Genomic DNA, 27,549 nt, shown 5'->3' with positions numbered 1-27,549 from the left:
CCAGTCAGCAACACCCCATATTACAATGGTTTTATCAGACTCTTTAACTGACACTTTTATGTGATATCATCCTGAACTGAAAGTTTAGAGCTTGTTCAGTGAAATCACATCTCAAATCATAAACCCACTATTCATAGCCAAACACACTGTCCACTAGGCCAAATATTTTTCTCATAGGCCTATTGCATAGGGTAGACCAAAAGATAATAACAATTTTAAAGTGATATTGCTCTAAAATACAATTAAATTTTCAATTTTTATTGGTTGCTAAAATCCCACAAAACTAGCATTTTAATGAAGCTCATCACTTTCATTATGGATATATTAATTAATAGAGAGAACCTTCTGATAACATTTCGACCCAAAATCTTAAATCTCACACGAGACGAATTTTGCGTACGTTTGTTATGTGACGTTAAAACCACGACTCCAAACTACAGAACCATAACAAACAACTGATGATGAATTTAAAAAGAAAGAGCTCCAAAGTTTGTACACGAAATGTAGAACAGAATCGGGAATTAAACAGGATAAGGAGCTAATGCATTCATGTAAACTGATGTCTGTCAGAAAAGTCTGAAGTATCTGCAAATTGCAGGTTTATGGATTGTAAAGCGAAGAATAAACTGAACACGGACAGAAAAGGAAATAAATAAACAAAATTCTTCATTTTCATTAATATATGTAATGTTACCATATTGGTGGCTGGATCCTAGTTGTATGAATACTGTCTGGCAGCTGGAATCGAGGGTAGAAACAACTAGAACTGAAAACGAGAGCAAAAGAAACAAATCCAAAAAATATATGTGTAAAAACGGCTGTTTTGGGTTCAGAAAATTGATGACCAAAGAAGGTCGAAACGTTGTTCGCTCCTCTACGTAAAAATTTTCTCAACTCAAACCAGCCGTTTATATATATATATTTTTTTCTACAAGTGGGTTTTCTCGACATCATCTTTTATGGTTTGAATAGTATGCCTTGCAATACAAAAACACATAGATGTTAATATGCTGTTCTCAGATTAAACTTATTTCCACAAAAGTGTTTTAGGTACGTTTGTTTGATTTTTTTTTAATTTCGCGCAAATCTACACGACAAATATCTGTGCCAGTCGTCCCTCATTCAACAGTGTAAGACTAGAGAGAAGGAAGCTAGTCATCACCTCCCACCACCAAGTCTTGGCCTACTTTTTTACCAACGAATTGTGGGATTGACCATGACCTTATAGCGCCTCTACAACTGAAAGGGTGAGCATGTTTGATGCGGTTGGGATTTAAACCTGTGGGTTACGAGTCGCACGCCTTAACACGCTTGGCCATGCCAGGCCTTTTCTTATCTACTAACACTGACTTGACTCTTTTATTTCAAACACAAAGGCTAAGAAAATTATCATATTCAAAATCACTTTCCTTTTGTTCCTAAGCGAATCTGCTGTTATGAATTAAGAAATTCGTTTATCTGTGGGTTCGCATCCCCGTCGCGCCAAACATGCTCACCCTTTCAGCCGTGGGGGCGCTATAATGTGACGATAAATCCCACTATTCGTTGGTAAATAGTAACCCAAGAGTTGGCGGTGGGTAGTGATGACTAGCTGCCTTCCCTCTGTTCTTACACTGCTAAATTAGGGACGGCTAACACAAATAGCCTTCGAGTAGCTTTGTGCGAAATTCAAAAAACAAAAAACAAACAAATCGTTTATCTGATACTTGTGTAGAAAACACTGGCTAGGGTTACAAGTATTTCTAGAAACAGTATAATTATGGTAACCTATTACGGAAAATTTGATCTTAAAGTGCTATTTTCACTTATTAATAATTTTCCTAATTAGTCAAATATTGATATTGAGGGAATTTCTGATTTTAAATTGTAAAGAAAGCAGTTAAGTAGGAAATTCTGAAGAAAAATGTTTTTTACAATACTCTCGTTTCTGTGTTATTTGAATATTTCACATGTTTGTTTAAATTATTCATCATTTATTTATAAATTAAATTTTAGTTCGGAAAAATTGTTCCAGTGAAATAATTGATTCAAATTACTCTCGTTCGCTGTAACACGAGTGTTTCATAATTTGTATAAATTGTTCACTAATTATATATATCTCTTATAGTAGTGCGAGAGTAGTTCTTTTCATTTGGACTTTGTTGGGAGTCATTTGCTGGAGTGGTTTTGACCTTTAGGTATAGATCTATTAACATAAAATGGGAGATACAAAGTTATATGATCTGTTAGGTGTTTCACCAAATGCTTCAGATTCTGAAATTAAAAAGGTAAGGTTTTATTTTTACTTGTTTCAATGGAATTCTTGTATTAAATTAGTTTAAAACAAAGACGAGGGTTCAGTGATGTAACCTAAGCCTACTTGGCACTACGTGTACTGTGAACTGATGCGCAATTAACGTTAGGCTTAACACTATTCTACAAGGTCTCTTGTTAATTTTGAGAACAAAAGAAAGACATTTGAAAAATGATTTTACAAATTACATACGCATATATTGAAATTTTAAAAAAATCAAGTTTTGTTATTAGTAAAAGAAATACGAAGAAAAATTGAGAATAAAGCAAACTAGTCAGTTTTTAAATTTAAAAATGGAATGTCTTTTAAGTTTTATAATAAGGATTATGTGTTCTGTATCAGCCTTTTGTTTCTTTAAAGATGCAGAAAAGTTTGGAAGTACTGGTTGTGTTAACAGTCCACTTGGAGTGGAAGTTATATCCAAATTTCAACTTTTTTTTTTGTATATTGAAAGAAAAAAGGCTACCTTTTTAAAATTGTAGTGCTTTTGGAAATTTTCAGAAATTGATACATTGTGTGACTAATTTAGAATGTCCAAAGTTCTTAAAGCAATAAATTTATCTCTGCAGTTGATATTTGAAAAACTGGTGCTCTATGCTGAACCACCTGACTCTTGGTAGATTTACATGAATGAATGTGACAATGATGTCTATCATATTTAAGTATTACACCAAGATATTACTAAATCACTGTAATTTTGGGAATGCTTCAGTACAATTAACATGCTATTAAAAATGTTTAACACACCTACAAAAAGACGTTTCTAGTCCTGATTTCTCCAAGACCGTTCCCCTGGCTGTGGTTTTGCTAGATAGTAGATAGGGACAGTGGGAATCTCGTTAATCCATTCATTAATGGATTTAAATGGCAATTTCATTTAAATACAAAATTATTAGCCTAATATTAATAACCTTTCAAGTTGTTCTGGGGCCTATTAGGCCCCACTTTTCGTAGGAATGTTAATAGCATCTTTCTTTTGAACTGAGAGAACCTAAGTGTGGGCACCTCTAATCGGTTGTTAAAGCACATGTATTTTATACGTGGACTGGATTATCAGATATGTATAAAATAACACAAATATTGCTCGTGAAGTGGTAATATGTTGTATAGTTTGTTATAAGCTTTGTGATCAGCTTGCAGTGGTATGAATGGAGCTTAGCAAGTAATGATATTTGATATAATAGATTAATAAATTTGCATCTTAATCAGTTACATCTGACTAATTCATTACTACATACTCCACCACTTGTCCACCTCTGAACAAACATAAAAATGGATGTGTGGTATCATAGTAACTTTTTCAACAGTTTTATTTTACCACAGGATGATCGCTGTTTTGTTGTGTTCCGAAGTAATTTTCAAAATAATACAATAAACCTCTTCCATAGGTCGTCATATGCACATTTTGCACGTACAAAAAAAAATGCTTTAAAAAATTTGACAATTTTTTCAAAGTACTCTGGACATTTTGTACTTGGTAAATGGATCTGTAATGTTGACTCAATACCACTGTTATCACCATTGTACTTTTTTCTTTTTTTTTAATATTCAATAATTCCATAGAAATATTCTGATAAATAATAAAAACACATTTCACTTTCACTTATAAGAGTAACAGTGATTTTATTTAAAACATACCATAGTTACAATTAGAGATAATTAAGTAGTTAGTAAATTCATTTTTTGTAATTGTTTGAATAAGAAAAAATATTCATTTAAAGTTCCAAGCTGCCAGAATATTTTTCAGTCACCTGCCATATAAATAGTAAATATAACTTACTTAATTTGATGAACATAAAATATTCTCACATAAAAAACATATGTTAAAAGTAAAAACATCAATTTGAAGCAAAAGATTAAACCTCAATAAAATAGATTTATTATTCTGAGGTCAATCAAGTCATGTGACTTTGTTTCATACTGTATTCCTGTCTAGATAACATTTGTTCCTGATGTTGGCAAACATTTGTTAAATGTGTAATAAACTTTTGGTTATTACATATTCAAACTATCTCTGAACTGTACAAGCTTACTTTACTTAGTTTTTGTTTACGAATTGTGGAAGTATTTGTTAAATTATATCTGCTTGGAAGATAAATTTTCTTCAGTGAGAAGACAACTGTAAATAAGGTGAGCTTGTATGATTTCTATTTCATTTCTGTGAAGATTTCTTAAAAACCTATGTTTCTCTAACATCATGAATTTACGTAGTATAATATCTATCCAAGTATTTGAATTATGAACACACCTGTTAAATTGTTCTATAGGTTTCAAAAAATGTTTTGAAACATAATTGTTTACTGTTTAATCCTATAAAGAAATCTTCATTTATTTTTGCATAAGTCAGTTTTTGCTATATCCTGTAATACTTGAGTTGAACTTTCTTTACAACTGTTCTTAAGATGTTTTATTGGTGTGATGACATAATGTTTCAGCTAAGGCATGTACAGAAAGTAAGGAAAGTGATTGAAAATCAAGAAAATGATAATGTACTCTTAAGGTGTGATAGGTTCTTAGAAAAACTGACTTTATGGGGTAAGCAGAAAAATACCAAAATAAATTGATAAGTGGGTTTTCATTTTAGACAAATTTATGTAGCTACGTAAAGATAAAAGTATAATTAAAACTACCTTTTGAATTACACTAGAGGTGTTGGAAAATGACTATCAATTCTGTAATATTTTAGTTGTTGAAATTTAGTTAGAACTAATATTTAAAATTTGGGTTTGAAGCAGTTTTATCATGTGGCAAAAAGTATGGTAAACTGGTAAAAGCTCTAGTTACAATGATTAAGTTATTTTTTAATTCTTAGCTTTGTACTTGAAAATATACATGCAGTTCAACTGTATTTTAATATTTAGAAACAATAAAATATTCATTATTCACCTGTTGCAACAATATTTACAATATTTAGTGTTCAACTCCTGCTTAACTTGCTTTTTAGTAATCTAAATTAGTCTGTAGATAATGTGACATCCCAAATTTATTATTCAGTATTATACAGTGGACCAATTGTCTGAAGGTTACTAAATGGTGGGATAAAACTGAAAAATAAGTAACAAAACTTTAAATATTACATACATACTATCATTATAAGAAGTCTTACTATATTTCCTTGATTTGCTGACACATTTTGGTGAAGAGAAAAATCTGTTTTTATCACTATTTTTCCAGGCTTGTTATTTCTGACAATTTGTTTTACATATAAGTTTGTTTACAGTAAGGTTAAGTTTTAGTTTGAAAATTCAAAAAAATCTTGAATTTGCTTTGTATATTAAATGTCAAATGAGCCTATCAAATATTAAAATCCTAAGAGCTACTAAGTGTTTTCTTATTGTTTTATATTTTAACATGACATTACTGTTAGATTGTAAGCTCTGAAATTATATGCTTGTCTCAACACACATTAACTATTCTTTGCTTCTCTGCTTTTGAGGTTTCATATATGATACTAACCTTGTTTTCTCCTACTTAAAACATGTAAAGTGAACTGTGCTAGTGCATAGAATAAGCATGCAAGAGTAGCTCTCCACCAATAAAGGAAATGCATCCTCCATGCACAGTCGATACCCATAAGCACTTGCACATGAAATTAACTGTTTCTTTTCTTGTACTGTATTTAATGACTATGTTTCTTTAAACTTAAAATTAAAAACTGTTTGTTGCTTTTTCAGTGTTAACTTTCATTTACTTTTAATTTGGTTGGTTTGATTTCAGTTTCATCTCCAACCTGAAGTCTTACACCATAATTTTGACAGTTTGTCTTGAGAGATATTCCCCTTTTTAATATGTTGGCCAGGGCTTCATATTTTGCATAGTTTCTGGTTACTTGATTCCTATGCTACTGAGACCTCCTAGGACACAACATTCTTCTCTTTATCATTTATCTTTTATATCCTTGACTTCATCTGGCTCCTTTTATTTAGACAAACTTTTGTATGGTATTCATAACTCCTTGGACACTCAGTCTGAGACTACCCAACACCAGTTTTTCTTTTCCTCTTATTGTATCATAAACCTATTCCTGTTTCTCAATCCCTTGTGCCTTTTAATCTTTCTTGTTTCTTGTCCCTTTACCATTTTGTCTTTGTGTTAAGTCGGCAACTCTCCCTCTGTCTACTCCTTCAGCTCAAGCTGTATAGTTTTTGAGACTAATCAATGTAATTACTGCTTATAGGTGATAGGTTAAATCATCCAGATCTAATACTAATACACTGCATAGCCAAATGTTGAATAATGGTTATGTAAGCAGAAATTCAATAGTTTGGATCAAATAATGAGCAAAAATATTTATTTCAAACTATATATACAAACACTAGCTAACTGTAAATTTTGTACACATAATTATGATCTATATCAGAATGCACCTTTGAGTAAGCTTTTCTAAAATAGTGGATATTTACACACACACACACACACACACACACACACACACACACACACACACACACACACACACACCTTAAGGACATTGACATACTGATTGTCAAAATTCAATCCTGATATTGGACGATGTTGAGTCCAATCATGTTGAGTGCATTCAGGTTGTATGTGTAGTCAACTAGAAACTAGAATAAGTTTTAGAAGTCTGAATGCACTTTATTTTTCTTTAGTTAATTTTTGTTGTCTGTACAATTTAATGTCTGTGTATATAATGTACAATTTTTTCTCATATTTTAGGCTTACCGTAGGCTTGCCAAAGAATACCATCCAGACAAAAATCCCCAAGAAGGAGAAAGAGTAAGGAATTATTTCAACTTCATTTTAAATATTGTATTCTGTCATATGTTATTAATCCAAATTATTGATACAGTTTGAACTTTTTCACTGCAGCTGGCATGTATATTTCCCATTGCACTGAGTAATATTGGGGGTAGAAATATTCTAAATTTTCAGCAGGACACATGTCCTTCTGGACATGGAACTTGCTGGGCATTTGAAATTTTAGCAGGAGACCTCAAAATTTTCAACTGACGTTACCAAAAAAAAGAAATCAAATACAGACAATTATTATATAAAACAATCATTTTATTTATGGCAGAAACATTATTTCAAAGTAAGTGGCAGCAAGTCTTGTATCCATGAAAAATGACAAATCAGTCAAACTCATAATTTATTCATCTAGCACTAAGACATCAGCTGATGTAATCTCAGTATCTCTTGTCTTTGTGTGTGAGTTCCATGTGGGCTCACAAATCATTTTTTTTTGTTTTTGTTTTTATTTATTTATTTACTGTCCTTCCACCAGGATTCTACAGACTTGCACAGTAATTCTGTGCTTGCAAGATCACAGGCCTTATTCTTAGCTAATTTTATTGTCATTAAGAGAATCATTTATTAGTTTGGATTGCCATCTGGGAAAATCCACATTCTGGTTCAGGAGATAACGTGGAAATCACCTGCATGAGGCATACCAAGGCCAACACTGTTGATCCAGGGAAAGGTTTAATGTCCACAACAGTAATTTGACTTAACATGTGGGCCCACAATCCACTTGCAGTACTAGCCAGGGACTCATCTGATTTGGCAAGTCTTGTGGCTTTGAGCAGTGTCTCGTGCAAGTTGGCTTGGCAAATTTCAGCTGCGGTGTTGAAACCCTTAGCTTCTAGCAGAGCACCAAAGTGGTCCAATAGTGTCTGGAGTTCATTATGGCCATAAGATGACAATGCTTCCTTGCTTTTAGGCCAGTTACTTGGTTCAAAAATTGGAAAGGCACAAATAAAATCCTTGTCAAATTCTTCAAATCTCATTCATATATGTGACAATTTTACCTATGAAGATGGCAGTTTCTTTAGCCACAGATTGAGCAACTGTCTCTTTTATGGCACATTTTGAGTCCTTGTTTCACCACTAATAGCAATCACCTTTCCTCTATGTAACCACTTGCCAGTTTGTTCACATGTTGTGAGCTCTTTAACAATTTTCTGGAATCTCTCAGCATGATTCAGATTGCCCAGCTTCTCTTTGCAAACAGTGAGTTTGTCAAAAACAATTTTCACAGTAGCAGAATTGTCTTGCATTTTGAGACTAAGAGATGTCAAAACAGGCAGAACTGCCAAGAGTATGTCCATGTACAGGATGAATTTAAGGCTTGTCAAAGTACTGCATAATCCTGCAGCTTTCTGTCCACATTCCCCTTTGTCATGCAGCTTTACTTGATACAAATGCTGTGCTAAAGCTGGCCAGTTATAAGAAACTGACTCCAGAGCATGCTTTTTGTAGGCCACCCACCAGGTTCCTATCCTTTTTGTTGGCTTTACCAGCTTCTTTGAGGCCAGTCCAGTTCTATGGTGAATTGTCAAAAACTTCCATAGGTTTTCTAAAAATATTTGGATATTATCAAGGTAAGGGATGTACTTGATGGTTTTCTTAATTGCAAGTTCCAATCTCTGACTAACACAGTGGATCCCTATCAAATAAGGTTTTTGTACTACAATCTGTTGGCAAGTCCTTTATTTGTGCCAAAATTGACAGCTGTTTTATCAACTGTCAGGCATATAATTGATTCAAGCCAGTCGGGAAACTTGTCATATATGGACAATGCTGCAAGTACAAAAAGTAGTATCCAATATTAGTTACTTTCTGTAATAATAATAAAATAAATTTAAATTTGTACTTTGGAAAATTCAATTGCTCCATTATTTATTACGCTAGTTGTGTTAGGTTATGCTCCAATTCTGTCAGTGGTAAATACATGGTTCTTCTTGGTTTAAATCAATTGAAAAATGCTTGAGTTTTCACTGATGTCTGCTGTATAATGGAATGACTGTGTAAACCTGAATTAAAACACAAATATACATGAAATATTGTCCATTTTAATCTTTCTTAATTAGGAATTCAGGATAAATCCAGAAAATTCTCATCCCAGATAATTAAGGAACCTTTACTTGAACTAAGTGCCTGTAGCAAGTGTTCAGAATCAACCTTCTCAATGGACTGCAGACACAGGAAGTGGGTGGTTACTGGGCAACAGATACTGTCCAAGTATCTTGCACAGACTCTCCTGCTCAATGTTGGCAGTGTCTATTGAGCCATCAGTCATAATGCCAAAGAATAATGAGGTGTGCAGACAAGATCTGACATTAATTCTAATTGTTTTTGCAATATACTTCATAAAGATAACTGCTTGTTTGTCATTGGCATAATGTTCTGTTAAGTTCATACCAAAGTTGTGCTTCCACAGCAACAGAAGCTCTTGAAAATTGCTGAATGGTTTGGCATTCAAAGCCATTTAAAGGGTAGTCCTGAACAGCACAAGCAAAGTGCCAGTCAAACTTGATTTTATAATGGACATGTCCTGCTTTAAATGGAAAATTTCGAACCCTGAATATTCACCCCAGCTGCAATGAATTGGTTAACTCACAAGAGCTGTGGTTTCTCCAGTTCTGTTAATATTAGGTGCCAACTTCTATCAAGCTTAAGTGATACCATAAGCAGCTTATACTGCTGTGATGCTGGTATCATTGAATTCTGTGGTATTGGTCAGCATGGTAAGGTCTTCAACTTGACTTGGACATATCATTATCTTCTTGTATGTTACATAATCAGCCACATAAATGTTTAACATACAGACCAATATTCACTCAATATATAGGCAAGGCTTTGTTTGGTCCTTCTTGGCTGTTTTGCAAACTAACTTGATAAAAGTAAAAATTAAGTCCATCGTTTCAAGAAGACATGTAAACTACTGCTTTAACCCTTTTGCTGTAGGTCAGAAGTCATGTCATTGCATTTGTTGACTTGCATACAAAATCTTATTGAACTGCTGTTTTATGAGTTTGTCAAGTTTCAAATCAAATTGTAGATTATAATTTAAACTTTTATTATGAGTTAATTTCTCAATTTAACAGTAAATATTAAAAGAATGCGTGTAAATATAGATTTTAGTGAGTCGCTTGGCATGTTGGATACGGCACTGTTTAAAATTAGATGTTTGTGATGTTGCAATACTAAGTCTGTAGTTTGTATGAATTAGGAACTCATTATTATTATTATTATTATTATTATTATAAAGGAACAATATAAAATAAGAACCACTTTTATTTTGCTGAGATATGGCTTATGTATTGAATGAAACAGTGGCCCTGTTCACCTCTTTCCATTTTTGAAAACCTTTCTTTATATATATATACTTACTTTGGTATTTGACATGTTAATAACCACTCAGCAGCTTAGAGTGCTCCCAGAGTGGTTTTCTCAGCCACTTTAATATGTGAAAAGGCTACTGCTTTCTTTTGAACCAAGGTTTTATGAAGGTAGGTTGTGTGTGTAGTCTGCTTGAAGTTTCATATTTTTAGATCTAAATACATCTTAATTACTAAGCTTAATAACTTAGTGGAATTATGTGATATTAGTATAGTTATTTGGTTTTTTTTGGTTATTTAACTGGATATATAATATAAAATCTAAAATATACATATCCTTTGTGTGAAAGGTTGCTAAGCTTTTATTTTAAAATAAAGTTATCCAGCAGCAAGCAAGTTCAAAGTTGATAGTGAAAAGAGAATTTTGTTTTTCTTTATGTAACAATAAATCTGGAAGTGAAAGAATTTTATTTTTAAATAATAATTTCTGTACATGTATAATAATTGACACATGACTATATATTACAAAATACTAGTCCACTAACACAGGAAGACTAAAGGTCAGTTTTTATTATTGGATAGTAGCATGAGTGCATCTGCACTGTGTCAATGCAAGTTATGTTATGTTATCTAGGCAGGATTAGAAGGTTAATATAATAGAAAAATAATATATATATAGCATTGAGACTTTTGATACTTAGACCAAACATTTCTATTTTTGTTGGAACATGTAGTCATTGCAGTATGAAAAAAGCATAATTAATATTTTCCTATTGTCTTTATGATGGTTGCAAGGTTGGTTAAGTGGCAGACCCTACATAGAGTATAGAAAATAAAATCTTATTGAAAATGAACATTTGAAATGTATATAGGAAGTTCTAGAGATTATATAAATGTTTGAGAAATTTTAGAACAAAGAATAGTTTTTTAATCATAACGTAAAATCACTTTGCACTCAGACTAGCAAAGAAACTATTTTCACGAACAAATCTTTAGTAAAAATAGTTCATTTAAAAACTGATTTATACAAAATACTTGTAATTTTTAATAAAAGTATTAAATTTTGTGAAGATATACATGCTGTATTAATAGCTGTGATGCCTATGGGTCATTCCATGCCAACTTGCTCGGAAAAACTTTCCCAAATCATGTCACGGATTTTCTTGAAAAATTCAAGTAAAAACATTTTTGATTTATTTGGCCATGCAGAATTCTAAAGCTGTACTCCAAATAGTTTTATAAATATGGCCACTCTGAAGAAAAAAACTGACATTTTTTTTCATTGCTTGAATTTTTTCAAGAAAATCTGATATGAACTAGGAAGTTTTTTGTTTTTTTTTTTCCTTCCTGGGTGAGTTTGTGTGGAATGTATGTTATACCAAGCCCATAATGAAATGGGTAAGAGAAATATACATGTCAGAGATGGAGGCTATCAGAAGAGTTTTTCCTTTTGCAGTGTTTACTGTCTGTTTTCAGTTTTTGTAAATTTTTAAAACTTTTTTCTTTCAGTTTAAAGAGATTTCGTTTGCATATGAAGTGTTGTCAGATTCTAAGAAAAGGCAGATTTATGACAATTATGGAATTAAAGGCTTGCAAGAAGGTCATCATACAGGTGAGTTTCATTTAGTATATCAAATTCACCAGGCTTAAAGTTGGCACATGTGAATTTGCTTTAAAAAACAAAATTCCATCATGGAAGTATTTCTATTTCCTGGAATTAAAAAAAAATTAACAATCAAACTATTTTAGAGCAGTTTATTTTTTTTTTTTTTTTTTAAGCACAGGTTGATGTAACTGTACTTTTAATCAGTAACTTTAACATTACACTGATTAATATATTTCAGTTAATTGACACATGCTTATCCGAGATACATTGTATAAAATGTGTGAATTTTATTTTAGTTTGAGAAGCATAATTTGTTATTCTGTATTAAATTATTTAAATGGTGTTTCCTTGATTTATTTAGTGTAAAAAACATTTTTGTGTTCCCCAACCTTGCATTTAAGACTATCGTTAGGCATTTTTAAAGTGAAGTTGTTTAATGTTTTCTTTTTCAACTAAAAATATTGTGCATTTTATGAACTTAATTTTAAACATATTTCTATATCTAGAATATTATACTTTATTTTGATCTCAGGTGTCCATTTTCCAATATTCCCCAATTCAGTCTGTTAAAGATCCCACATTGTATAGTTACAGTAACTCTTGTATTTGTGGTATTATTTTAGACAACTTTAAATTAATGTACTATTGCATTAGAAGTGTATGTGGGTGAATAAAATAAATTTTTTTAAACAAGTTTTTGTTATTTAATACAATTCTACTCTAAATATATTTAGTCAGTAATATTTAATCTTTTTGATCATTTTGTTGTGATGACTTTGGTCAGATTAGTACTAACATGTCATGTTTAAAAATATGTTCTGCTTTCTTCATCAAGAAATTCTTATTAAACATAGTACACTGGAATAATTTTATTGTGAAGTGAATATTTCAGTTTCTAAGCAGTTGTCTGACTCATCTTAATTTTATCAGCATAATTGGGCCAATTTTTTTAAATGTTTTACTGAGTAAATAACCATCGGATAATTTTCTTTTAAAGAACATTAGTAATAAAAACAAACGAAATTGTTAAAACTATGAATCTCTTCACTGAAAGAAATGAAACATCAAACTTTAGCATTGCAAGTCTAAACCTACCATCAACCCTCTGAGGGACAGAATTTTAAGAGTTTTTATTAAAATACCCATCAATCCTTTATCAGAAAGTATTTAATATTCCTAAATGTTTTTGTGTTCTCGTAAAATTACTTATCAGTGTATCTTCTAAATATTGCTGGCTTCTGATAAAAGTAGTCCACTGTTTGTTGTAACTTCAAAGTATAGAGATAAATAAAAAAATTAATTTCATTAGTAACAGCAACTTTCAGTACATATTCACTCAATATCATTATTAATTTCATTAGTAACAGCAACTGTCAGTACATATTCACTCAGTATCATTAACACCATGTGTCTAAAAATAGTTCATGAGTAATATCAGAATGAATCGTGTCTGCTACTATACATTTTGTTATTGTCCTATTCAGCCTGCAATTTATTAATCTCTTCCAATAATTTCATATTTACCTACCTATTTTATAGCTTTCATTGTGGCATGAACTAAGGAAACTGTTTAAATGAATGTATGAACAGTTTGGCCAAATGCGTCTTGGGACGGCTGTTATGGGTAGTAACACCTTTTTGTAATAAAGCAGAGAACAACATTTTGACCTTCCTAGGTCACCTCCAGGTTGAGAAAGAGTTTGCAACAGACCGTTGCCAGGCATGTTTTAGGGACGAAAGTATAACGGGTACGGGATTGTAGGTAGTGTTGCAGTTAGATATTAGGTTATTAATTACTATAGGGATAAAGGTATTCCTTTATATTTGTTTAATTTTAGCTTTAGTTGCTGTAGAAGTATGGCTTCTTAGATTTTGCATTTGTTTGTGTTTCCATACTTAGTGTCTGGGTGGGTATTTTCTATGGTTATGTTGTGTTTATTTGATTGGCAGTGTTCAAAGTGTGTGAAGGTGTTTCTTGTGTCATTTGAATCTAGTTTTCATTTTTCTCCCTGTTTTTCCAATATAGAAGTTGTGGCAGCTTGTTGCATTGTATTTTATGAATAATGTTGTTTGTCTGTGTATAGAGTTTACATAGTATGGACTTTAGTTTTGTACCTGGTTTTTGAATAAATTTGATATTTTACTGGAATGTTAAGTTTTTCCAAATGTTGGCTATTTTTTCACTGATGTTGGGAACGTGCAGCAGTATAAGGTTTTGAGTTTGTATGTATGTTGGCCATATGTATCAAAACTAATATGCTGCTGCTTTACACACACACACACACACACACACACACACACACACACACACACACACACACACACACAGCAAGTATGTCTGAAGATCTGTAAAAATAAAATACTTGTTTAAGATTATGGCTGTACAATTATGTTTTAGATATGTTAGAATTCTGGTGGTCTGTTGCAGAGGTCCAGAAGTAAAAATTCTGAATGACTTATTGTTTTATGGTTTGAGTGAATTTTAAAGTTGTACTAATTATTCAATAGAGAGAGCACGAAATAGGTAACTTTTTATCATTTTTATGAACTTATCAGGTGATAATATATTAGCAGTATTTCAAAAAGAACTTAGTTTTTGGAGTTAAGTTTTTCATGAAACATTTTGTGTGTGTATTAATAACTATATATGGGCATGTGTTTGAATCTAATAAACGGTTTCACTTCATATTACTTTTTTTGGATGAATAAATAAGAACCCATATTATACATCAGCCATACGACATGATAATTCTAAGATGTTTATAAAAATAAAAATTGAGTTATTTAAATAAATTTGTGATGGGTTCTTTTTTAACAGATGGATTTTCTGATGATATATTTTCTCACTTGTTTGGAGGAGGTCTATTTGGGGCTATGGGAATGGGGTTTGGTGGTGGTGGCCGTCGACGGAAACAGAAAGGAGATGATACAATCCATCCTTTGAAGTATATTGATATTTTTACATTTGTTCTCTCAGTAACATAGTATTGTACCATAAACCATGTGTACTGATGCTCATTTTCAACATTTAATAGCATAATGGTAATGAATGAGTGAGAAAGGAATACCCTGTATTTTTTTTTCAAAGTTACTACATTTAAAATATTAATATATGTCTTTCATTTTTTATTCTAATGTTGGTGATTTTTCAGAAAATTATATTTATCTGTTCCTTTATTTTTTTATGATTTATTGTATAACAATTTTTCTTTTAAATGTTAGTTTTAAGATACTTTAGTGAGCTTTGTGAATGTTGATGTTGGAAAACTGAGTATTACATTTAGTGCTTGGAGACTTAAGCTTGCTATTGGTACTAGATGTTGCTTGAATAATTTAATCATTTAATTAGTAATACACTATAAGCTTAAAATTGTTGAATTTATTTTCTTGTTTCAACACAATTGTAAGAAACTTACAACTAGGTTCACGTTAAATAACACTTAAGTAAAAACAGAAATTTCTAATACATTTTTCTTAGTTATAGTATTTTATTTTTAGGGTTTCCCTAGAAGATCTGTACAATGGAAAAACAGCAAAGCTACAACTTAGTAAAAATGTAATTTGCTCTACTTGTAATGGGTAAGAATAGTTTTTGTTTTTTTCCAGATTTATTAAAATTGATTATGAATCAAAACGCATTCTTTCACCCACTAAACGCACACTGTTGTTATTAAGTTGATGCAGAACTTATGTTATGTGGTGATTATTAAATTAATTACATTAGAACCTTCTGGTGCCAACAAAACTTTTTTAAAATTGAGACAGCGCAAGTGAAATAGTTAAAGAAATAAGTTGTGATAGTATGTAATACAATGAAATTGTCACATACAATTTCAATATTACTAAAAGCATTAAAAATATTTGATTTTTCACTTCTTTATTAATTTTGTGATGAACTTAATCTTGTATTTGTTTTTACCCTTTATTGGTTATAACAGTGTGACTGAAATATGTATAAGCTAATAAAAGTTAGTTCTTTCGTAATGTCACATTTGACACTTACCTAAACTGTACTTCCAGTTTTAATACCCATGGTGAATAGAATGCAGATGGCACATTGTAATGTAACTTTGTACTTAACAAACAAATGCTTAATTATTTTCGTATAGAAACAAAAATCAAAATGGTCAACACTGTACCTGTTTAAGTTGATGGGATTTATTTTGCTGGTAAACTGTCAGTTATACTCCTTAATTGTATAAACTATATATTATATAATTGTTAAAGAATTTATTTTAAATTAAAGATTGAAGTTTAACAATTAGTGTTTTCATCAAAGGTCTTGAATTTTTACCAGACATGAACCACAATTTTATGCATTATCATAGGTAATCTTACTGTTATTTTACAACACTTAGTGTAGTGTTAATTGAGTGAATGAAAATTAATGTTGCAAAATAGTTTTACACATAGAAAAAAGAAGTCTGGTTTTAACTATTAGTGTAAACAACAAGAAATATTTAGTTTCTTTACCAAATAAATTTGGGTAGAGATTTTTCTTTTTAAGCCTGATTTTTATAAACCTGTTTCTTTTAATTATTTTTTTATCAGGGAAGGAGGGAGGCATGGTTCTTCTCAGACTTGTCGAGGTTGTCATGGTCAAGGTATTAAACTAACTGTTCGGCAGCTTGGGCCAGGGATGGTCCAACAGATGCGGTCTGTTTGTCCTGATTGTAGAGGAGAAGGTAAAAAGTTTTCTGATTTCTTTGTACAGGATCTTAAGCAGGAATAAGAATTTACAATTACAAGGATAAGAAACCTGTAAACAGACATACCTTTATATGTTATGGAATATTTGTTATTACCCCTGGCGGTAAACACTAGTTTGAAAGTCTGCTTTACTCAGTAGGCCAGCATCATCTGAGATAGTTTGTTGTTGCATTTATTGCAGAATAAAAATGCAAACAAAGATGAAATCAACAGTGGTTATAAGGAGCAATTCTGCTTGTTGTTTGAAGTGATGATACTTGAACTCAAATGGCAGTGGAGAAGTGTAAAACATGGCACAAACCTGAATGGATTTTTTTCAAAAGAATGAGTACTTTTATTAGTGCAGTATGAGAGATACACAATATAGAAGCAGTAATGTTAACATCAATATTGATTCTTTATAGATTTCTAAATATTAGTTAACCCTATCATTACATGAAGGGATCGGTGTGTGCTATCATGTTTGCAAACTTTTATTCAAACCTTTATTGAAATACTATTTTATAAACATATCTATAAATATGGCATCAAATTCTATATAATTTTTTCAATATAATACATTAGTTAATTTTTTTAAATTTAAAACTAAATATTAAAACAAATTCCTAAATATCAGTTTCACCTGGTATATTGGATGCAGCTTTATTTCAAATACTGGTATTAACAAGCTAAAATATAAAATAAGAACTTGCTGTCTTATCAGTTTCCTAAGATATATAGTGAATCAAACAACCTGACCCCACCCACCTCCTCAATCTTTAGAAATGCTTGGTGACATGCACCTACTGCACTCTGTAACATGTTTTAAAACCAGTCAGAGGCTCAAAATTTCCCCCAGCTGATATTTTTGTCTTTGCAAAAGATTTTCTAGCAAAAATACATCATTCATTTAGTCTTGCAGACTATAAGACCAGAATACATCATGGTTACTAAGCTTGAAAATTATAATGGATATCTGTGGTACTGATATGGTAATTTACAATTTTTCTTTTATTTCAAAGTGCCTATATAAAACTTTGTTGAATTTTGTACGTGGAGTATGTAAAAAAAAATTTTTCTAAGTTTAGCAAATTACACCAAATCAGTAGAAACTTCATAAGGAGAAGAGATCAGTGTCTGTTATTTCTTTTGTCAGTTTCATGTGTTTTAAAAAAAAAAGTAACTAAAATTTATACATAATGTACTTCAATGAAAATTTTGTTTTTACAAAATATTGGTCCACTAGAACAAAGCTACAACTGCCAGCATGCAACTTCTGTAATGTTAGTCAGACACAGCTGAAAGTTCCATGAAATGAAACATAATAAATGTATACAGATGTTATGAGATTTAAACTAGTTTTGGTCTTGTGTTGTAATATATAGTCACCAGTTTGAATATATTTTCATAATTTTATTTTCATGGTGGATACAAAATCTATTGAATTGACAAAACTTGTACTGAGATCAGATAGATTAAATAACATGTTTTACTGAAAAGAAAGGGGGGGGAAGATGCCTTCACTCATACATTACACAAATGAAATTTGTTATTTTTTGAGACAAAATATTTTTAATCTTAATGTAAAATTCACTTTGCACTGAAAATTGTCAAAATAGTTGACATATTCATGGACAAGTCTTTAAAAAAAACTTCTTGTATATTGATATGTAATGTGTACTAAAGGTCTGTTATAATTTTCATGCTATAAATTTTGGCACTAACAATAGTTATGAGGTCGATCCCTGTGTCCAAGTTCATAAGAGTTAAATACAGTAGAATTCCTTAAAAAAAAAAAACGTTAAACCTTCCCTCCAGAACATAGTGCCAGTCTTGGATTCAGATGTGATTCTCATTAACCACAAGAATTTTTTCAACCTAACTTGTTTATCAACTTTGTTTCAGAGGTATATAAGAGCTAAGGCAGAATTTGTTAGAAACATTCTTATATTGGATTTCCTGTTGAAACAATTTTTAGGATTTAAAAAACCTGAGTCAGTTAAAAAGATCTTTCAAAAGTTAAACCTGTGTATGTTGGCACTTGCTAAAAAGAAGCATGTATTAATCAGTTTTTATACTTTATTTTATAAGGCTGTTATGTTTTTATACAACTGAATTTGTTGCAGTTTCTGATCTCTTGTACATACTGTTATATGCTAGGTGTGAGTTTTTGTTCTAAGTTTTATAGAAAATTTATTGGTTTTTGTATTGGCTTTTTCTGGCTTATTATCTTGGCCTATCATCAGTTTAACCCTTTACCAACTAGTGGATATTCTAGACATTCCTGTTCCCCAATGGTATGTGTCTGCCAATCTGCAGTGCTAGAAACTTGTGGTTTTGATACCCATGGTAGGCACAGCACAGATAGTTAGTGTGGCTTTGTGCTTAAATAACAAACTTAAGTTTGAAAGCTTAATTAAAAATGTGTAATTCCAAATATTTTGGATATTTTGCACAATTGATATTTTAGCATGATTAGTAAATGTTTCTGGCTGAAAGTTAAGAAAATGTAACAATATGTCATCCATGCATATTTCTACTATATGCAATGTTAATGTGACCTTCCAACCTGTGTCAGAGATTAGACTGAGTTATGACAAAGTGGTTGAGGTACTATATATTACCAAATTTTTTGACAAAACTTATGGTTTAAGATGGGTTAAGTTGTTATTCATTAAATTTTATATGTTGGAACACATCAGTAAGGCAATTGCTGCCATATTTTTTAAAATGGATGTGTTATCCTCAGAAAGTTACTAAAATGCATGCTCATCATGATGGCCATCCTTTGGTATCCCTCTGGCCATTGTGCTTTCACTATATAAATTTGTTATTTCAGTAAGTGGGAAAACCATTGGGATCACAACTACTTTCTTGTGGGAGACATTAAGCATTTGATTTGTTATTTATGCTATATTTTTAAATAAATGTATAAGAGAGGAGTAGAGCCACTGACTGCTTGATTTGGTACATAATCATTATCTCCTCATATAGGAAAAATGATGTTTTTGTTTTATATTCTAACTTGTCACTATCTGTAATTTGATTTCCTAATTTTTTATGAAGCTATGAACTTCGTATTTTGACATCACAAACATATAATTTGAATCGGAGCTGCATTCAACATACCACGTAACTTGCAAAAATTAATATTTGTGTGTTTGTTTTTTTTTAACATTTACTTTTAAGAAAAATGTATAATACTAAAATTTTGAATTATAATTTACAATTTGATACCATATTTGTTGACATAAATTCATAAAAATGTAGTTCAATAAATTTTGAATGGAAATTAACAAATGTGATGCCATCCTTTGACTTCTGACCTGTTGCAATAGGGTTAAAGTCACAGGGTGTTTTAAAACTTTGTACTTATCATAAGAGCTATATAAGTCTTAGATATTGTTCTATTTATGTTCTTATGTTCTTTCCTACTTTACAACTTATAACTAGAAAATGAAGTTCATATGGATGATCAAATTCTTTTCTATGGAAAAGTGATATGTAGTTTTAACATCAAAAGCCAGCATGTCTAGACATGTTTCTTTAACTTTAGTAGACCGAAAGGATTATTGATTATCACAAATGGTTTTTTCAAACTTTTTTTTTAATAACATGAGGGAACTTCAGTGTTGGATGCCACACCTAACAAGTCATTAAACCTACACTGTTCTTACTGCACCTATCTGCTAATTCAGTTTAGATCCATGTTTGGATCTATTTTTTATTAAAAAATAACATTTTATTACACTATGTAACACACATTTTATTCGTGGATAGTATGTGTTATTTCTTGCTTATGTTGTAAAAGTACAGAAAATGGCCATTATTTGCTTCAAACTTTGCTTTTATGACTTAGGTTAATTTCTAAATTTCATTATCCATTTTCTGTGTAAAAACGGACAAATTTGGGCATTTTCATTTACATAAGGTCTGAATAAAACAATATATGAATCAAGATTTACATGTATTTATACTAAAGTTATACAAAAATATGTAGAAGTAAGTAGTTTTTAGAGATTTGCGACTGTCGTGTAAATCACTTTCGCGTATCAGCGCCCAAATATAGTCTCCCATCATGTTTTCGTTATATGCTCCCACGTCACAGAAGGAAAGTTTGAAGAGAAAAATAGGTCTTCTCCATTTATTTTAGACATGAGCAATTGGGAAATAACACTTTCTGCCCAGGAACAAGAGCAAACATTTTGTTACATAGTGTTATGGAATGATAGTCATTTAATTTTATGAAAAAGTGGTAGGTTATTAGGTTTTGTATAAGAATTACTAAAGATGAATATTACTTGTACTGATTTAAGGTAACACATTTTATGAAAAGCAAAATTATATAAAGTTGCATACATTTTATTATTCTGATTTTAAGTAAATGTGTTAACTGAATTTAATCATTTAAATTTGAAATAATCATCTGTTTATAAGTATTCTTTTTTTTTGGTTTTTTTTCAGTATTGTTTCACAAAGTACATGTGATTTGGAGGTTGTTATAGACAAGATAAAATTATTTCCATCTTTTATAATTAATTAATGATGAATACATAGAGAATAGTACAGAAACTGATGGAACTGTGAATTTCTGAATATTGTTTTTCAGGAGAAGTGATTAAAGACAAAGATCGTTGTAAAGTCTGTAGGGGTAATAAAATTGTAAATGAGAAGAAAATCTTAGAAGTTCATGTGGATAAAGGAATGCGAGATGGACAAAAGATACAGTTTAGAGGTGAAGGGGACCAAAAGGTAAACATAATGACCAGAGAATTGTCATATTTGTTTATGAAGCTGCAAAGAAAGTAGAAATATGGACATAGTACATGCTAACATGTTCTGTATTTCTTTGGAGTTACTTTTATTAATAGTATTAGCTGGAATATTTGTATATAGTTTTATCAGTTCCTAATATTGTTTTTGTTATTACTCTTATTATAAAAAAAGTTTTTAACTTGCTAATTTAGTATATATTTATTCAGGATTGACTTGAATCTTTTAATCTGAAAGAACCTTGTGATATGATGGGATTATATTCAAAAATACTTAACAGCAAGGGTACCCTACTGGTGAAACAATGTACTTCAGTTTTTTTTTACACAAGAGATTTTAGAGGATGTTTAATTAGCTGTCATCAATACTGGTACAAGGTTTGGTTTTATACTAAAAAGCTACTTAATTATGTATTACTTATAACCAACTGGAAGTTGTAGTTTTCACTAAATGCTCCCATGAGAAGGTTAACAAGTTTTAATAAATTTGTAATGGCTTTTGTTTCAGTTAGTCAGAAAATTTTCTAGTTAGGGAAAATTGTTTAATGTTTCATGTTATTACTGTTTTTTGGTTATTTACTACAGTAGTATATTAAAAGTAGGGTTAACTGTCGTCACTAATCAACAGCAAGAAAAAGATAAAATTGGGTAAATAGTTTATTTCATGATTTTTTTTACATATTTATTATAAAAACAAGTAAAACCTATATAGGGACCTTATGTTGGTTAAGGTTAGATTAGGTAACATACAAATAATTTTTCCTAAGGCATGTACATGAACCAGCTTGTACCAAGTCTTGGCTAATGTAATTCAATAGTATGACCCGAGCATCATGTTCCCCAAGTGATTTACAGCTTATAATGGTGAGGATAGTAGTTAGACATGTTCAGAGGGCAATAAAATGTAGTTATAAATAGGTACATGCTGTTACCAGCTTAAGGCTACCTAAGATGAATTAGTTTCGTGTTACAATTTGAAGCCATTGTAGGAATAAAATACAAGGTACTTTAGAATTTCTTTTTTGGTGGTTATGAGGTTGGTCTAAATGACTGATCCTGTATAGAGATAACATAGAGGAAATAACAGAAAATAGTTTTACTGAAGAAACAAATATGTTTGAAATGTGTTTAAGATGTTTTGGGAACTACATGAAGGAAATTTTGAAGGTAAAAATATACTATTTAAAGTTAAGTATTAAACCTATAAATATTTTAAAACGCGTACAGAAGTCGTGGTCAGTTAAATTGACCGAGCCTATGTTGAGAGAGTTAACTTGATAGATTTTCTTAAATGAAATAATACTTAAATAGAAAAAGTAACCCTATAATTTTAACTAGTTGTTGCAAATAAAGAGCAGCTAATTAGTACAACTCTTGTTTGTTATTGTCAGTATGCTGTTAAAATCCTATGTTCAACACCATGTAATTTTTCAAGGAGTAAACCTTATTCACAATAAGAAATGTTATTACCAGTCTTTCTTATTTTGTAACTTCTAAATTTAGAAATTGGGAATAATTTTGGATCTTATTAGAAGTCTAAAATTCTACTAGAAGTATTTAGTAGTTTTAAATTATACTTTTATTATTAGATAGGATGAATGGGGAATCCAGAGTATCTATCTGTTAGGTGGATGAGTAGAAGTGAAAGAAAGTGTTAATTTAGTGTGATTTTATTTATTGATTAAAGCTTGTGATCTTAGGTTTAAAACTATATACAAGCATGTTCAGAACAGTGAAAAACATTATCCAAAGACTTATAAAACAAAAATAACAAAAAATCAAACATCATTGCACTCTTCAAATGGCCAGGTGATTAAGGCACTTATAGTCTGAGAGTTGCAGGTTCAATTTCCTGTCACACCAAACACACTTGCCTTTTCAGCCGTGGGGGCACTATAATGTGATGGTCAATCCCATTATTCATTGGTAATAGAGTAGCCAAGTGTTGGAGGTGGGTGGTGATGACTATCTGCCTTACCTTTAGTCTTACACTGCTAAATTAGGGGTGGCTAGCACAGCTAGCCTTTGTGTAGTTTTGCACAAAAAAAAAAACAACAAAAAAAACTTCAAACACACTTGGAAAAAATTCAACAAGAAAGTATTTAATGAATAAACCAAATTTTAGAAATGTAGTTAATTCTTTTGAAGTGGGTACTAGTATCCAGCTGTTAGGACTGTGGCTATCATTATGTAGGTGTTAGAAATACAGTAAACAGAAAATATATTCTGATCCAAGTATCAGAACTAGCTAAGTGTAAAAAAAAAACAAAAAAACAGGTCAGTATATAGGTATAAAGACTTGTAAGTAAATATAAGCAGTTTGTTCTTATCCAGCTAAAGGTGACAAAGATGTAAAAAAGGATATAAATAAAATGTGTGTTTTTTCTTGTTTTGCTACTTGTGAGAATCTTTTACATAATTCTTTGATAAATGACAAAAATATAACTTAGTTTTTATACAACTAGTAAATAAAAAATTTGATTTTGTTCATTTACATTTTAAAACTAAGATAAAAGTGCAGTTGCAAATATTTAACAGTAGTTTTGCAATTCTAAGATTCAACAAAATATTTGTTGAATTGAATAAACAGTTTGAAAATTTTCTTCAAGAGTAAAGATAATTGTCTAATGAAAGGAACTTGGTAATTATTTTGAAATAGTAAAAATAGTGATGTTTTTCAATTAGTATTCTAATTCCCTTTCCCCTTTCAGCCAGGGATGGAACCTGGAGATGTGGTCATTGTTCTCCAAGAGAAACCTCATTCACATTTCCAGAGGAATGGTAATGATCTGTACATGAACTACAAAGTTAATCTCACTGAATCACTTTGTGGATTTTGTATTGCTATAAAACACTTAGATGGACGTGACTTGATAATAAGGCATCCTCCTGGAGAAGTTGTGAAACCAGGTAGGCTCCACTTAGTGGAAAATACTGAAGTACAAACAGTTCTGCCAAAGTTCTTTAATTTGTATTTAATACATTTTGAAATTCTTAACCTTTAATAAAATAAATCATCATTGCTGCTGTTGAAAACTGCTTTTAACTTTAGCTTTTTACTTTGCTTTTCACATTTTTTTTTTTTTTTTTTCAACAGATTTGTATCACATACTAGCTAACCTTATATTTTGTGTTATGCACGTATTTATAGATACCATTAAGGGTATTCAGGGAGAAGGAATGCCTATTTATAGGGATCCATTTGAGAAAGGAAATCTGTACATTAAACTTGATGTTGAATTTCCTCCAGATCATTTTATAGAAGAAGAGAAACTTAAGGTAAGAATTATTGAAGCTTCAAATCTGTAAACCTGTTAGTTGACAGGTTAAGAGATCAAGTTATTTTAGTTTAATATTCGTAAGATATCTAGTTTTGTAACTGTACTCTTGGCTTATGGAAGAGTTTATTCCCACAGCTATAGTTAAGGCTTGATGTGTACTAAAATTAATACATTTATTCTCATACACTGATTTAATGTCTGTCAAGAACTAGTAGAAATGTTAATATCATTGATTGTTATGTGAATGTCAGCAGAAGTAATAAGTGTGTCAGCACAGTTGCTTGTTAGTGTAACGGGTATTGCAGCATTGTTTTACAATACTATAGCAGCAAACAAATTGGTAGTTGTGATGCAGATAAAAATGTATTTTGGAGAAGCTGTGAATAAAGTATTTGCTGTATCACTGAAATGTGAACACAACATAAACTTGCTTGTGCACCTGGCAAAGTAAATTGATGCTTCTAACTCTGCATCATATCTTCCCATTTCTAGTAAGATTCATTATATATTTTTGATTATTTCAGCTGCTGGAGAAACTGCTTCCAAAAAGACCACCTTGCCACATTCCTCAAGGGGAACATGTGGAAGAAGTGGATCTTCATGATTATGACCCTAACACTAGAAGCCAGGGTGCTGGGAGAAGCACAGAAGCCTATGAATCAGATGATGATGATACTGGAGTACACATGGGCCATGGTGTTCAATGTGCACAACAGTAGAATTCTTACAAACTTTATTCTTGGATAAAAATAGTTTGTGACATGTTTTTTTGACTAAGTAACAATCAAGATATCTTTTTCAATATGTGTAAGTATTGGTTTGAAGAAGTGAACTTAAAAATAAGACTTTGATTAAGTAATGTATGGTGAATGTGTTGGACCTTCCCCCTTTATGTTAATTTTTTCTATTAAGATTTTATGTGGGCCCTGTATAGAACTTATACCTATGGAATATATATATTTCCATTATGTAGATTTCCAGTTACTGGAATGAATCTTAGTCAATAAATTTTGTTCTCAATGAATACATCTTCAATTTCAGTGCTGTTGACAGCAATCTGAACTACATGTAATTGTTGTGCTATCTTGTGTCTGGATCATGTTACTACCACTCAAACTCAGTGTAGCTGTTATTTGCAAACTTGCAATATAAACATTTTTTTTAGAAAAGTTGCTTTGAATGTTTAAGTAGTGTTTTTTCCATTTATTCCAGTACAGAACCATCTACTTCAATGCACACAGTAAATGATTCAGATTTCCTGCATATGAATTTTATGCAGTAAAGATGTAGTTTCATTTATGTGCATAACATAAGTTGACAAAGGCAGAAAGTTATTTAAATAACAAAGGTACATGGGTTGTTTCAAGTAGCCTCACCAAGCATGTATGATCTTATTTTATATATTTTAGTTAACTTCTTGGAGAAGATGAAAGTAAGGTTAAGCTAATATAAGTACATTAGATATGTTTTCACAAATTACTTGTTTCTTCAGCTGTTTTGAAGATAGTATGTGTACAGAATGTTGCAAAAAAGCAGTATACCATTGGTTGCATACAAAGTGTGATGGGTGGAAGATTTGCACAATTAGCAAACTAAAAGTGCCCTGGACCAACTCAAGGGTGAGGAAGTTAGTGTTTTGGTTTATGAATGGTGAATCGTAACTTTAGTTTACGACTGCTTTACCAAGACCTGAAACTTCCATGGACTTTGAAGGAGACACTGACCTGATGTTTTTTCATCACCTATGATTATAATACAATGTTGAAAGGTTAATATATTCAAACTAATGAAACATTTTATAAACTTTTATGCAGATGAGAAATCATTCAATTCGTTGTGTTGGCTTTAACTGCAATAAACTTATTTTGATGATATTTTATCTTTTGAAGTAATTCACATGATATAATATTTGATGCCACATGTGGTAAATTTTTTTAGCTTTTGAACTTTTTTAAAGTCTTCCCATCTGAACTTTAAACATTTGAAATACTGACGGTCGGTGTGTAATGAACGCGTTGTTTACAACCTGAAATCTCTCGCGAAAGGAATGGTTGTATGTGGAAAAAAGTTAAACTCAACATTTGGTAATCGAGCTATTTATCAGAGCTTTTGATATCTACGTAAAGTCACGTGAGTTGTAAATGCTCAAATATTCCGTTTATTTTACCCTAAAGACAACGTACATGAGTGAGCGAACTGTCGAGATTTTGATTAATAAAGCCATGATTATTTAATTATGAAGTTTCAATTATTCATAGAGTATTGTAGCTATAGACAGTTACACTGAAAGAGTAATGAACTTAATTTTTTGACATCATTTGGTACCAGCTAACAGATAACGTAGGTGTTTTGTCGTGTTATAGGTATTTGTACAGAGTGCCTCGGAAATATATAGGCTGAATTTCTCCACACTGTTATTAAATGAGATCAGATTGTTCAATACAAGTCACTTCTGCACGTTCAGTGTCATCGTGCAAAGTAAAACAATATTACAATGGCAACTGTGTTTGGGGGCACAGCCTGTACAATATTCTAAAAACCGACGTTCTTCCATTTCTTGCCCAATATATTTTAGGGTGTGTTGTGCTAAAGAACACTGCAGATGTGAACAAAACTGAGTTATTTCATTGGACTACCCCATTTTGTGTGCACATAAAGGGGAGTTACTCACTATTAATAAGGTTTATTATCTGATAAAATTACGAATTTCCTTTCATTAAAACGTGCAGTTACAATGAAGAAACTAAAGAATCCATGAATGATATAGATGCCTGATGTATTCATTGATTCGATACTCCTTTTGCAATACACTAGTTTCACCGAA

The 27,549-nt window shown here is 31.1% G+C and overlaps 1 protein-coding gene across 2 annotated transcripts; it reads left to right on the top strand.

The window, feature by feature from the left end:
• The first annotated feature begins 2,096 nt into the window (after window positions 1–2,096).
• On the top strand, window positions 2,097–25,749 carry LOC143250916 (dnaJ homolog subfamily A member 2-like). Of its 2 annotated transcripts, XM_076502094.1 has the most exons (10): window positions 2,097–2,267; window positions 6,974–7,033; window positions 11,887–11,989; window positions 14,802–14,928; window positions 15,482–15,562; window positions 16,535–16,668; window positions 21,282–21,424; window positions 24,156–24,354; window positions 24,596–24,723; window positions 25,250–25,749. In XM_076502094.1, the coding sequence occupies exons 1-10, from the start codon at window positions 2,199–2,201 to the stop codon at window positions 25,442–25,444; spliced, it is 1,239 nt and encodes a 412-aa protein (XP_076358209.1). In that variant the 5' UTR covers window positions 2,097–2,198; the 3' UTR covers window positions 25,445–25,749. The 2 variants fall into 2 exon arrangements, with proteins under 2 accessions (XP_076358209.1, XP_076358210.1); XM_076502095.1 differs by lacking the exon at window positions 15,482–15,562.
• The last annotated feature ends 1,800 nt before the right edge of the window (window positions 25,750–27,549 follow it).

Source organism: Tachypleus tridentatus, chromosome 5 (assembly GCF_004210375.1).
Source record: "Tachypleus tridentatus isolate NWPU-2018 chromosome 5, ASM421037v1, whole genome shotgun sequence".
In the NCBI taxonomy this organism is placed as follows: domain Eukaryota; kingdom Metazoa; phylum Arthropoda; class Merostomata; order Xiphosura; family Limulidae; genus Tachypleus; species Tachypleus tridentatus.
This window is presented reverse-complemented; position numbering and strand designations above follow the sequence as displayed.

What these genes read in the sequence shown, in the direction of transcription:
- LOC143250916 (XM_076502094.1), top strand. Translation starts at nt 2,199, where the DNA reads ATGGGAGATACAAAGTTATATGATCTGTTAGGTGTTTCACCAAATGCT. An exon ending in TCCTGATTGTAGAGGAGAAG is followed by an intron (nt 16,669 to 21,281) that starts GTAAAAAGTTTT and finishes ATTGTTTTTCAG; the next exon opens with GAGAAGTGATTAAAGACAAA. An exon ending in TGGAGAAGTTGTGAAACCAG is followed by an intron (nt 24,355 to 24,595) that starts GTAGGCTCCACT and finishes ACGTATTTATAG; the next exon opens with ATACCATTAAGGGTATTCAG.